The following is a 12,584-nucleotide window of genomic DNA, read 5'->3' on the forward strand; positions in this document are numbered from 1 at the left end:
CTGTTGTGCATGAAAATCCTGGGAGATCTCCAGTTTCTGAGATACTCAAACCACCCTGACTAACAGTCAATCACTTAGATCACATTTTTCCCCATTCTGATGTTTGGTCTGAATAACAATTGAGTCTCTTGACCATGTCTGCATGCTTTTATGCATAGAGTTGTTGCCACATGATTGGCTGATTAGGTACTTGCATTAATGAGGTGTAATTATGATGTTTAAATTGGAGGTGCAGGACAAATAGTCTGTGCAGGTCAGGAGTGAAAGGGGATGTGAATTGGATGTGGGGATAGCAGAGAGTGGTGAATGGGGTGAGCGGTCCAACGTAGATGAGGTCCTCAACAGCAGGTAGACTGAGATAGGGACTAAGAAAACACTAGGAGATGGGCTGGTGTTGCTCAGACCTCGGCGCTTTGGAAGTGACTTTATGGCATTGACATTGTAATCTTGTTCTCTGAGCCAGGACCAACAAGCCTTGGTGTATCAGATGATGCAACAACAACAACAGCAGCAGCAGAGGCAGCGGGACCTCCAGCGGCTGCAGATGTCCGGAGCATCACAACTCCCCGTCAATAACCTGGCTCAAGCATCACCATCCCTACCTGTCCACTCGGACCCAGACTCTTTCATTTCCCTTCACACCGACAACAGCGCACAGAAAGCTCAGGTAGGCTTCAGACTTCCGCACTTACCTTGCAAACAAGCAATGAGGAAGTAGAGGCATCAGGACACCATGTAACCCTCATTCAGCCACTGGTTAAAGAATAGATTTATTTGTCATACGTACGGCGAAAATACAGTGGAATGCATTGCTTGTGTCAGCAACCAACACAGTCCGAGTATGTGCTCAGGGTAGCCTGGAAGTGTCACCATGTTTCCAGCGCCAACATAGCGTGCCTACAATGTACTAATCCTAATTAGTACATAATCACTAAGCTACCATGCTGCCTTGTGACTTAAGTTAAAAATTAAGATTGTGACTTAACTTTTTCCCAAGCACTATGCCTGAAGTGATGGCATATCGAATGCATCTTGTCGTATCCCACTGTTTCTCCATCTTTGTCCTGTGTGTGTGTGTGTGTGTGTGTGTGTGTGTGTGTGTGTGTGTCTGTCTGTCTGTCTCTCTCTCTCTCGCTCTCTCCCCCTCCCCCTCCCCTCTCTCACTCTCTCTCTCTCACATCTCATTTTTCTTCACATTTCAGTCCTGCAAATCTGGTGCAGTATTTTGACACCATGTTCCCCTGCATTATCAGTTCAAGTATCCTATGAAGTTCTGTAAGAATTCTCTATTTTTTTATTGAGATAACATGACTTTCTTGTAAACTTTGTCAGGTATAGGACCAATCTGTTAACCTCTCCATACTAGGCTGTCACTCTGTTTCAAGAATGAACCTGGTGAATGCTGGTTGCCCTTCCTCAGTGGGATGTAGATTCTTCCTTAGAGAAGGAGAAAGACTTGCACATGATTTTCCATCAATAGCATGTATGAACCTGTGCTGTTTGACTCTACAACTCTTATGTAGAACATTGATGTCAATGTTTCTAACTTCTGGTGATCTCTTCTCCTTTCCCCTTCTCCCCCCACTCTTTTTTTTCCCCCCATTCTGGTTCCTTCTCCTCACCTGCCGATCACCTCCCTCTGGTGCCCCTTCTCCTTCCTTTTCTCCCGTGGCCCACTCTCCTGTCCTATCAGATTCCTTCTTTCAGTCCTTTACCTCTTCCTGGTCTCACCTATCACCTGCCAGCTTGTACTCCTTCCACTCCCCTCCTCCCACCTTCTTATTCCAGGCTTCTGCCCCCTTCCTTTCTAGTTCTGATGAAGGGTCTCAGCTGTTTATTCTTCTCCATAGATGCTGCCTGACCTGCTGAGTTCCTTGAGCACTTTGTGGGTGTTGGTGTGGATTTACAGCATCTGCAGAATCTCTTGTGTTTATGGTTTTTCATGTGCTGTCTGGTCTCAATGTGCAGTTTTATAATCAGACTGAGCCATCTTTATTCTTGCACTCATATTCTTTTGCATTAAAGGTGAAAATACACTTGTCTTCTTGTTTGTTTGCTGAACCTTGTTTTCCCAATTTCTATCAAAGTTCAAGGTAAATGTATTATCAAAGTACATATATGTCACCATATACAACCCTGAGGTTCATATTTGGAGCGGCACGGTAGTGTAGTGGTTAGTATAATGCTTTCTTGCTGTCTGTAAGGAGTTTGTATGCTCTCCCCTTGACAGCATGGGTTTCCTCAGGGTGCTCCGGTTTCCTCCCACAGTCCAAAGACGTACCGGTTGGTAGATCAATTGGTCATTGTAAGTTGTCCTGTGATTAGACTAGGGTTAAATCAGGGATTGCTGGGCAGTCTGGCTCAAAGGGCTAGAAAAGCCTATTCCGCACTGTATCTCAATAAATAAATAAATAGATTTTCCTGTGGGCATTCAAAATATCCTGCATTTGCAGTGTTTTGGCCCTTTTACTTCATTAATTATCCCCCTCAACATCTTTGCATTCTTTCCACAGCCACCCTATTTGTATCATAAGACCATAAGACAAAGATGCAAAATTATCCCATTCAGCTCATCAAGACCGCCCTGCCATTCGATCCTGGCTGATTTATTATTCCTCTCAACCCCAGTCTCCTGCCTACTCCTCATAACCTTTGATGCCCTTACTAATCAAGAACCAATGTCTTGGCCTCCACTGCTGTCAATGGCAATGAACTCCACAGTTTCACCACCTCTGGCTGAAGAAGTTCCTCTTCATTTCTGTTCTAAAAAGAAATCCTTCTATTCTGAGGCTGTGCCATCTGGTCCTAGTCTTAGGGATAGACGTTAAAAGTTGAACCAACCAGTAATGTGTACGTCCCGTGAATGAGTGAATTACAATAATACAGGTTTCCCCTGCCATCCGAAGGTAGAGCGTTCCTATGAAACGGTTCGTAAGCCGGAATGTCGTAAAGCAAAGAAGCAATTACCAACTTTTTTATATGAGAAAAATTTGTGAGTGTTTGCAGACCCAAAAAATAACCTACCAAATCATGCCAAATAACACATAACACCTAAAATAATAGTAACATATAGTAAAAGCAGGAATGATATGATAAATACACAGCCTATATAAAGTAGAAATACTTTCCTACGATCATTGCCGCACTGTTCTCCGTAGCGAAAATCTCGCGCAAGTACTCTCGGCAGAAACACGGCGCAAACGCTCTCCAGTAACCTTTAAGCTATGAAGCTGCCAAATCATATCAAATAACGCATAAAAATACATAGCCTATATAAAGTAGAAATAATGTATGTACAGTGTAGTATCACTTAACCGGAATTGGGACAGCGCCGAGCACACTGATGATGGTGTGTTAGGCTGAGTCATCGGAGGTTGGGGTGGTACAGTGGTCCCCAACCTCCAGGCCTCCGACTGATACCAATCCGCGAAGCATGCAACAGTAACCATGACACACCCAGCACATCTTTAAGAAAAAAGCCGAAATAAACAAGCTAATTAATTAGGTGCCGCCCAGCACGTAAATGTCGGCCCAGCTCAGAGGCGACGCAATCGGCAATCGCCTCTGATCTGGGCTGACATTAACATGCCGGGCGGCACCTAATTAATTAGCTTGTTTATTTCGGCTTTTCTTCTTAAAGATGTGCTGGGTGCATCCCGGCTACCACTGCATTCTCCGCGGCAATGTATCGGTCTGCGGCCCGGGGGTTGGGGTGGTGAGACACTGGGGTGTCATCCCATCGTCGTCTGTTTCCATCAGGGCAGGCAGGTCATCTTCTTCTATGTCTGCCTGCCTTGATGTCGAAGGTCGAGGTTCGTCGTCTGCTGTGGCTGATGTGGAAGGCTTGAAAAATGACAGTATGCTTGACTGCTTAGCCTCGCGCATTTTTCTATCATACAGTTCTTTGTAAGCACTTAAACCATCTTGCAAATATGCCCTAAACTGACGTATCCTTTCAAAATTAAAGTCGCACTTTTCTGCAATCATTGTTGTCAATTGCAGCGAAAATCTCACGCAGTTGCTTCACGCTCAGTTCCTGGACGACTTCACTTTCAGTCCATTCGCTACTGCATTTGGTTTCGATTGTTATCCTTTCCTCTTCCAATTGCATCAGCTCTTCATCTATCAGTTCTTGGTCATGGGATGCCAAAACCTCTTCTACATCATCATCTTCGTCAACTTCCACAAGCCAAACTCACTTTGTCCTTACTTCGTTCACCACGATCAAAACACTTAATTATGTCTGGTTTTACGCTAAGTGTAACACCCTTACAAGCTCTTTCAGGCTTTTCCGATACCTTAGAACTCATCTTGCTAACGGCTGCTCATAGGCACGTGTTAAAGCAATGCCAGCTAGAATGCAGTTCCGGGGGAGGAGCTTGGCTGCTCAGGGCGTGCGCTGCCTTTTATCGCATGCTGCCTTTTTTTGCGCGCTGCCTTTTTCAGTAACAGTGTAAACACCTTCTGTTAGCAAAAACAGGTAACTAATGTAGGTCTTTCGTAACAGCGAGGTTTTGTAAAGCAAACGTTCAAAAAGCGGGGGACACTTGTAATTGGTTCAAGAACCGCACTGAGAAGATCCACACGTGAGAGAGTGCTGGTGCTGAAGGTGTTAATGTATTTTGATGCTGTGCCATCTGGTCCTAGATTAGGCCTATTGGAAACATCCTCTCCACAACCACTTTATCTGGGCCTTTCAATAATCAGGAAATATGAAATTATTACACTTCATCCCCTAATCTAAAGCATTACCTCCAGGACCCCAACATCAATTCCTGTGAGTCCTGCAGGTTATAGCCTACCTGCATGGGAATAAACCATGTATTCTTATCCTCTGTTAATGAATCCTCAATTCCAAGCCAGCTTTCTCAAAGGTCTTCTGAATGTACCACATTCACTACTAGCCCCTGAATTACATATTGGAAATTTCTAACAGACTTGTCAAATGTGATCTTCTTTTCATAAATCCACATTAATAGTATTCATTCCTATTGTCATTTTCTGACTTCCCCGATACCACTTAATGACTGATATAGTTGTTTTCCTTACTACTGATGTCAGACTAGCTGGTCTGTTTTCTCTCCCCCCCCCCCTTAAAGATTAGCTTTATTTGTCACAGGTACATCAAAACACATAGTGAAATACATCATTTTCATCAATGACCAGCGCAGTCCAATCTGAGGATGTGCTTATGGTAGCCCACAAGTGTCATCAAGCTTCTGGTGCCAATATAGTATGCCCACAACTCACTAACCCGAAAATTCTTTGGAATATGAGGGAAAACTAAAGCACCCGAGGAAACCCATGCGGTCCTGGGAGAATGTACAAATTTCTGACAGGCAGTGGTGGCGATTGAACCACAATCAGTAAACACTGGTGTTGCAATAGCATTACACGACTGTGCTGCTTCCATGTACCCATACAATTAGCCACAATTGACATTATAAATTCTAAAGTTGACACAAAAATGTGTAAAGTAAGAAAAATGATTGACAGGCAGAAATGTACCACACATGAGATTTATTTTAAACTAAGTGCAAAATCTTTAACATTGGTTAAATTTTGTCCATAAATTGCTAGCCTATTATTCACATGGCTGATATAGTTTTTATTATGCCGATAATCACAGGGTCAAAATCTGTGCAGGCACCATGGTCGGCACAGAACCATTGGACCACAGGCACTGTATCTGTGCTGCATTAAGGCAACACACACAAAATACTGGAGAAACTCAGCAGGGTCTTGGCCCGAAACGTCAACTGTACTCTTTTTCCATAGATACCACCTGGCCTGCTACGTTCCTCTAGTATTTTGTGTGTGTTACTTGGATTTCTATCATCTGCAGATTTTCTCTTGTCTGTGCTATGTTAATCTATGATTCTATATGTAATAATAATCTTTTTGTTTATTACCCTTTAAGAGGCTGAATGATAAAGTCAACCAGGATAAAAGCTGACAATGTCATGACTGCACCTCGGCCTGATAATTTTGGATCTTGCTGTTCACTTTTCCTGAAGTCAGAGATCATGGGTCAAGAGTTGGACAGCCTCGGATATCTGCCGCCAAACAACAGACTCTTGAACAGGGGGGAGGCACAATAAAAAAACAAGCCAGAAATGAGTTGCACAAGGAACCTTCACTGCATCCTCTCAGGAAACGTGAGCAATGCTTCTTTGAGAGGAGGCCTGGGTGTTTACTGAAGTCTCCGGCTTCCGCAACCAGTGGTGAGAGGCAACTTTTGCCCAGCAACAAGCCATTGGAATCACTGCTGCAGAACTCAGTTCTGGTCTTGTGAAACAGAGGAATATGATCATTGCTGCTGTACAGAAATTCAGAGACGCAAAGTCAAAGGATCAGAAAAACTTCTACAATTCCATGTACACATCTGAACATATGTGTTAGCAATATCTGTGGCATCAAAGTGACAAGTCTGACCCCCTTATGGTCCTCTGTGACAAATATTGTTATCTCTTTCCTTTTGTGCGTGTGTATATACGCTGATGGTACCGTGTCTTTTTCATGTTAACAAAGGCAAGACTGAATTAATGGGGAAGAAGTTCTCCGTCAATTGCATATGCTAAACATGTGATGCGGTGATGATTGTGCATTGAATTTTACACTTCGTGGCCACTTTATTAGGTACAGGAGTAGAACCTGGTGTGGCCTTCTGCTGCTGCAGCTCATCCACTTAAAGTTTCGACATGTTGTGTATTCAGAATTACTCTTCTGCACAGCACTGTTGTAACATGTGATTATTTGAGTTTCTGTCACCTTCTTGTCAGCTTGAACCAGTTTGGCCATTGTCCTCTGACGTGTTTTACTAACAAGGCATTTTTGCTAACAAAACTGGCACTTACTGGATTTTTTTGTTTTTCACAACATTTCTGCGAACTCTAGAGACTGTTGTGTGTGAAAATCCTAGGAAATCAGCAGTTTCTGAGATGCTCAAACCACCCCATCTGGCACCAACAGTCAAAGTCACGTATCACATTCTTACTCATTCTGATGTTTGGTCTGAACAACAACTGAACCTCTTAATCATGTCTGCATTTGTGCATTCAGTTGCTGCCACATGATATTTGCATTAACAAGCAGGTGTATAGGTGTATCTAATAAATTGGCCACTGACTGTAGTTCCATTGGTTCAATGGAACCAAATCTTATGTATGGTCAACACCATATCACTCAATTAGCCAAATGACAATGAACTTCCAGTCCAATGTCATTTCTGAGATTGAGCTGTGAGGTAGTGGTTAGGTTTGGGATAAGACTGACCTGTCTTGCGCTGAGAACTGCTCCACTCCAGGCCACTCAAATCAGCTGAAGTTGGGAATGCTTAAGGATGTGCTGGGTACACCCAGGGTGGTCTGCACCAGATATTTAATCTGGATAATCTCAAGCAAAATTTTTTGGCATAGGAGAGATTTTTTTTAATATTACCTGTGTTCATACTGGGTCATGTGGGCCAAATCGTATTTATCATCCCATCCCTTATTAAAGTGACTGTATCGAGGCAGACCTCAAGAACTACCATGGTCCACAATAGTAGAGTTACTCTTTATAGTGATGCAAGCCCCAGCATTTTGACCCTGTAATGCTTTATTCCCTGGGTATCAGTTTTAACCTGGCCATGGTCACGTGCCCCTTATAAATTTAAGAATGGAATTGAGAGCTTTGGAGTGAACATGAAACAAGGGAGGTTTTCCTGTCCTCCAGAGATTGAAAACAATACAGAATGGTCTCACCAATCACCTGCCAGCTTGTATTCCTCTCCCCTACTACCCCCCCCCCCACCTCCTAATTCTGGCTTCTTCCCCTTCCTTTCCAGTCCTGAAGAAGCGTCTCGTCTTGGCCCGACACATGGACTGTTTGTATACTCATTTCCATTGATGCTGCCTGACCTGCTGACCTACTCCAGCATTTTATATGTGTCTTGCTCTGGATTTCCAGCATCTGCAGAATCTCTAGTGCCTGCAACTTGTGAGAGAGAGTGGGTGTTATAGAGGAAGGCATGAACCGCTCAGACGCTGACTGTGCTGCAGCTAATGTATACTGGTCTAGGATTAGCTAAGCTATTAACCAGCACGTCCTAAGCATCAGCTCAGATATAGGCCATTAACCACTGGCTGTGCTTTACAAACTGAAACTCCCTCTAGGAATCATCAGTTTCTCCTCCCTTTCACTGGTAGGTGAACTCTAACGAAACCTAAACCTGGTCATCCCTTATCCTTTTTATCTTCACAGTAAGTCTTAAGTATTGTTATGCTCTTTGTTTCCTTAGTAGCCTGTTCAGAGAGCTGATCTGCTTAATGTCCAGGTGCTTTGCTCAGACATTTCAACAGACAAGAATTAATGTCATTTTTCAAAACATTTCAGGAAACTGTGTGGAGTAGCAAGCACAAAATGCTGGAGGAAATCAGCATTGTCAGGCAGCATCTTTTGAGAGGAATGAACAGTCTCTTTTCAGGCCAAAACCTGATGATTTGTCCTGATGAAGGTTTTTGGCTGTTTATTCCCTTCCATCAATCCTGAATTCCTCCGGCATTTTATGGGTGTTTCTCTGGATTGCCAGTATCCGCAGAATCTCTTGGTGAATATTGTGTGGAAATTGGGTTACCATTTATTTGATGGTCCAGAGTGTCTGGGAGCTCCCTCAGGCCAGCGGGTGGGGATGGGGGAGAGGAGGGAAATGGGGTCTGTAATCACTGAAGTCAAAAGAACCACCCCAGTGCTTGTGGGGCATGTGCTTTTCCTTAGCACTCTGGAAAACCCCAAAGACAGCCCTAAAACATGGGATTTCTCCAAGGAACTGGTCATTTTTCAAAGACCAAGTTAAACTCTCATTAATCCTGGAGTTGCACTGGGTGGGTAGCATTCAGACCCCACAGTGATGGGACTATCCCAAGAGTCCAGCACCAGCAATCTGCTCCTACACACTCATTCACCCAGAGGAAGACCAGGGTCCATATCAACTCTGGATTTGTTTCTTTGCTGAGAAAACTCCAGGCTTTATCGGCAGGGTCCACCCTTATATGCTCCCCCCCCCCCCGCCAGGTTCTCACTCTGCACCCAAGCCAGAGGAATAAACCCAGTAGCAAAGTTTCCCCCAGCTTCACCAAGCATCAGTTGGCAACAGAGGGGTCTTACCCTCATCTCCCCGTTCCTAAAGGTAGGCAATCTGGGCTGGTTGGGATTAGAATGGGAAGGCAGAGCCTTATTTGGGATAGTTTTGTTGTTGTCTTACAAAAAATTCTTGCACTTTATAATGGAAAGGTGAATGCTATGCATCTATGATTTAGGTTAATTCCCAAGGCTTCTTTGCATGTGTATATGTGTGTGCATGTACGTGAGCTGAGTCTGGTTGGAATAGAGGGAGAGGAAGCACAAACATCACTTCCACTCTTTCTCCCAGGTCAGATAATGGGTTCAATTCGATCATGTATAGGGCATGGATCCTTAAGCAAAGGCAGGAGAGACCCATTTGCTCTGTCATGGTTTAAGTTACTTTGCCTGGTCTTTTAGAATCAAGAACTCCAGTTTTTCGGTAGTACTTCTCTATATCTATGGTTACCCTGCACTTTAGTTCTTGAATGACACAGCCCTGAACAGAGAAGGAACAGGATAAGGTGACCCACTCCAGAATCAACTTGTCTTCTATCTATGTTCTAACTGTTGTCTTCTATCTGGGTGCAAGGAGTGTTTGAGAGGGCAAGGTGTGTTGTTGATGGGATCTGGCATTTGGCTGGTGAGGGCTCGCGACTCGGCGTAAAGGCGCAAACCTGCCCCCATTTTTTGGACCAAATCTCACTTTATGGGGGTGGGTTTGGGTTAAGGAGGCATCTTGACAGTACTCCTCTGCGAATGGGCACAATATCATACATGTCAGGATGGCATTACCAGTCTTCTGTGCCAACCCATCAGATTTGGGCTGGAGTTTCCAGGAAGAAATCTTAATCTCCAGGGAAACATTCCATGTTTTGCTAGGCACTTCAGCAAAGACAAAGCATTGCAAAATGGAGGAAGGGTTTGTTGACTGGCACCCTGTGGGTTTGTGTTACTGAGAATGGCAGGGTGGAAAGGCCCAGCCAGATTGTTCAGGAGAGGGTGGACTAGGATTAGGCCAAAGTAGAGGGGAGAGGACTACCAACTCTAGATGCAGGGTATCTTTTTAGTCCTCTCACCACAATGGTAGTAAAGAACCAAGGTTCCCATCAAAGCAATGATGTGCACTGTCTTCTTTCTGAAAATGTGATGCATTTGAAGCTCCCTCCTTGCGAGAGCATTTTGCAAACCATCTCAAAAGAGTTGAGTTTGGACCTTGTGTAGACAATAACAGCATTGGTTTCTGTCTGAGAAAACAATGCTAATTTGTAACTGTACCCTCATAGGCATTGTGAATCAGATTTAATGTCCTTTTATATGTAGTAAACGTAACACCTTCCGCACTGTTTCGTTATATCCCGAGAAAGCTGTATTTTCAGTGATAGTAAATGGATGTTGTTCACCACAGGCTTCCATCACCCAAACACTAATATAAATAGGAATGTAGACTTGGACCAAACCTTCAGAATTGGCCTGAAATTGACAGGAAATCAAGGATTAAAACTCCAGGAGACTGGCACGAGCAAGCCCCAGAGGTAAATCAGAGGACAGTTATCTTGGAAAGGCTTCATTTAATGTATTGAAAAGAATGGAGATGGCAAGAAAGCTGGGAGACAAGTGGCCACCAGAGATTGCTTGTCTTCCCCCAGTTGGTGAGGTAAGATGGACATGTTGGTGGTGACTGGGAAGGTGGAGGTCAAGGGTGGTGAGATGAAATTTCCAGAGTTCCAGAGATCTGGAAGAGTTAGCAAGTTGACATGTAATGCACAAGATGGAAAGCTCCCATGGTGAGTTGGAGGTAGTTGGGCATTTTCATATAAGACTATGTCCAAATTCAATTCAGACCATAATGAGAAGACAGGTGGTTGCTCCCATGTTGATATGATGGCTCATGAGCTTCATGTGAATGTGTTCACCACTAATCACAGAAATTCTCATTCAGAGTCCAAAGGACCTGTGGATTTTCAAGGTTACCTTTCCTTACAAGATAAAGTCGGCTTTTCAAGGTGCAGGTTTCAGAAGTAGTAAGGGGTTGGCGATGATGTTTGGTCATGTCTTGCTCTCCATCATCATGTTGTGTTTCTTGTGCACTTTTTTCTTTCTGAAAACGTGAGAGCAGTGGGCGTCTTGTTATTGGCGATCATGTACTGCACTCTCATCTGGTCTAACTGCTTTTGATAGATTTATCCAAACTGGCGTGTAACTGTAGCTGCAGACATAGGGTGTAACGTTACAGTGCTGCAGTGAATATGTGCAGACAACATTGTCCTTGTACTGTAAAGAACTTTTCCTTTTTAGAACGCAGCATGTTTATAAAATATATCATGTTTTTTTCAAGAAAAGAATCATTTGCTACATTCAATAGACTAATATTGTATGGGGTTTATCCTTGGATGGGTGACCCACTGTGACACAATGTGATTTTGGACATGTGCGCTGATCGGGGTCACCTGGTTAAGTTGAATGTAGAAGGTGTTGAAGTTTTCCTAGTACTTTGTCTGGTGGTTCTTGTCCCAGGGCCTTGCTGTCAATAAGCTTGTGATTGTCGGGATGACAAATTCCCAACCCAGTCCTCCCAATGGAAGACCGAATGGTTTAAGGAAAACAGCAGCCAGGCAGAGAGCTGATGAACCCTTTACTGGTGCTTTTAGTGCAGTGGGGTGACAGTCAGGACAGACAGCCCCGTGTAGGTTGTACAGGGGATTCATCTGACTTGTAAATAAATTCATTTCAAATATTATTTGTCAAAAGCATAAAAATCTAAATATGCTCATTTGTAATATTTCTATGAAAGACATTTTGCTTAGAGATTTATCTGTGTGATTTTATTTATTGTTTTTTTTTTGTCTTGTTAAAAGAATAACTTTGGAATTATACACCGAACTGTGCAGAGAACCCAGGTGGCCATGTTGCTTCAGGGCAACATGAGAGCTGAGAAAATGTAAGAGAGATATTTTGCTATGAAGGATTACATTTTTACTAAAAAAAAATTGTTCAAAAGAAGAAAATAATTTATCTTGTTTATTTGCAACTGTGTGGTGTCCATTTACTCTGTGTGCGTGAGAAACACTTGCCAGTGGTGCCCTTGAGAAACCAAGAGAGCCCTGGCAATATCTGAGCTACTGTTTTTTAGATGGGACATTACATGGAATATAGACTCTTTTGCCCATGATGTCCGTGCATTCCATGATACCAAGTTCCTTAATGTCTACACGTGATACATATCCCTCCATTCCAGCATGTACCTGTATATGTGTATGTCTAAATGCCTTTTTAGTGTTGCTATTGTAACTTTTTCCTCCACTACTCTGAAAAACTATTCCAGGCACCTACCATTCTCTCTACGTAAAAAAAAATGTATCCTGCACATCTCCTTTAAATTCCTGCCCCTCCCTAACTCCACCACCAGTGCATCACAGCCAAAGCATCCCCTTCCACCATTAAGCACATCTGCAAGGAGCACTGCCACAAGAAAGCAGCTT

General features: G+C 43.4%; 1 protein-coding gene across 3 annotated transcripts in view; it reads left to right on the top strand.

Moving 5' to 3' along the window:
* The window catches only part of LOC140191648 (protein AF-10-like), a 290,386-nt gene extending 278,282 nt beyond the window's left edge, over positions 1-12,104 (top strand). For 2 of the 3 annotated variants that reach the window (XM_072249244.1, XM_072249245.1), the window contains 2 exons: positions 464-667; positions 5,921-12,104. In XM_072249244.1, the coding sequence (XP_072105345.1) occupies positions 464-667; positions 5,921-5,956 (240 nt within the window). In that variant the 3' untranslated portion in view covers positions 5,957-12,104. The remainder of the gene's footprint in view (positions 1-463; positions 668-5,920) is intronic. The other variant, XM_072249246.1, reaches the window with a different exon arrangement.
* The last annotated feature ends 480 nt before the right edge of the window (positions 12,105-12,584 follow it).

The sequence above is a fragment of the Mobula birostris genome, chromosome X (genome assembly GCF_030028105.1).
Source record: "Mobula birostris isolate sMobBir1 chromosome X, sMobBir1.hap1, whole genome shotgun sequence".
NCBI classification, from domain to species: domain Eukaryota; kingdom Metazoa; phylum Chordata; class Chondrichthyes; order Myliobatiformes; family Myliobatidae; genus Mobula; species Mobula birostris.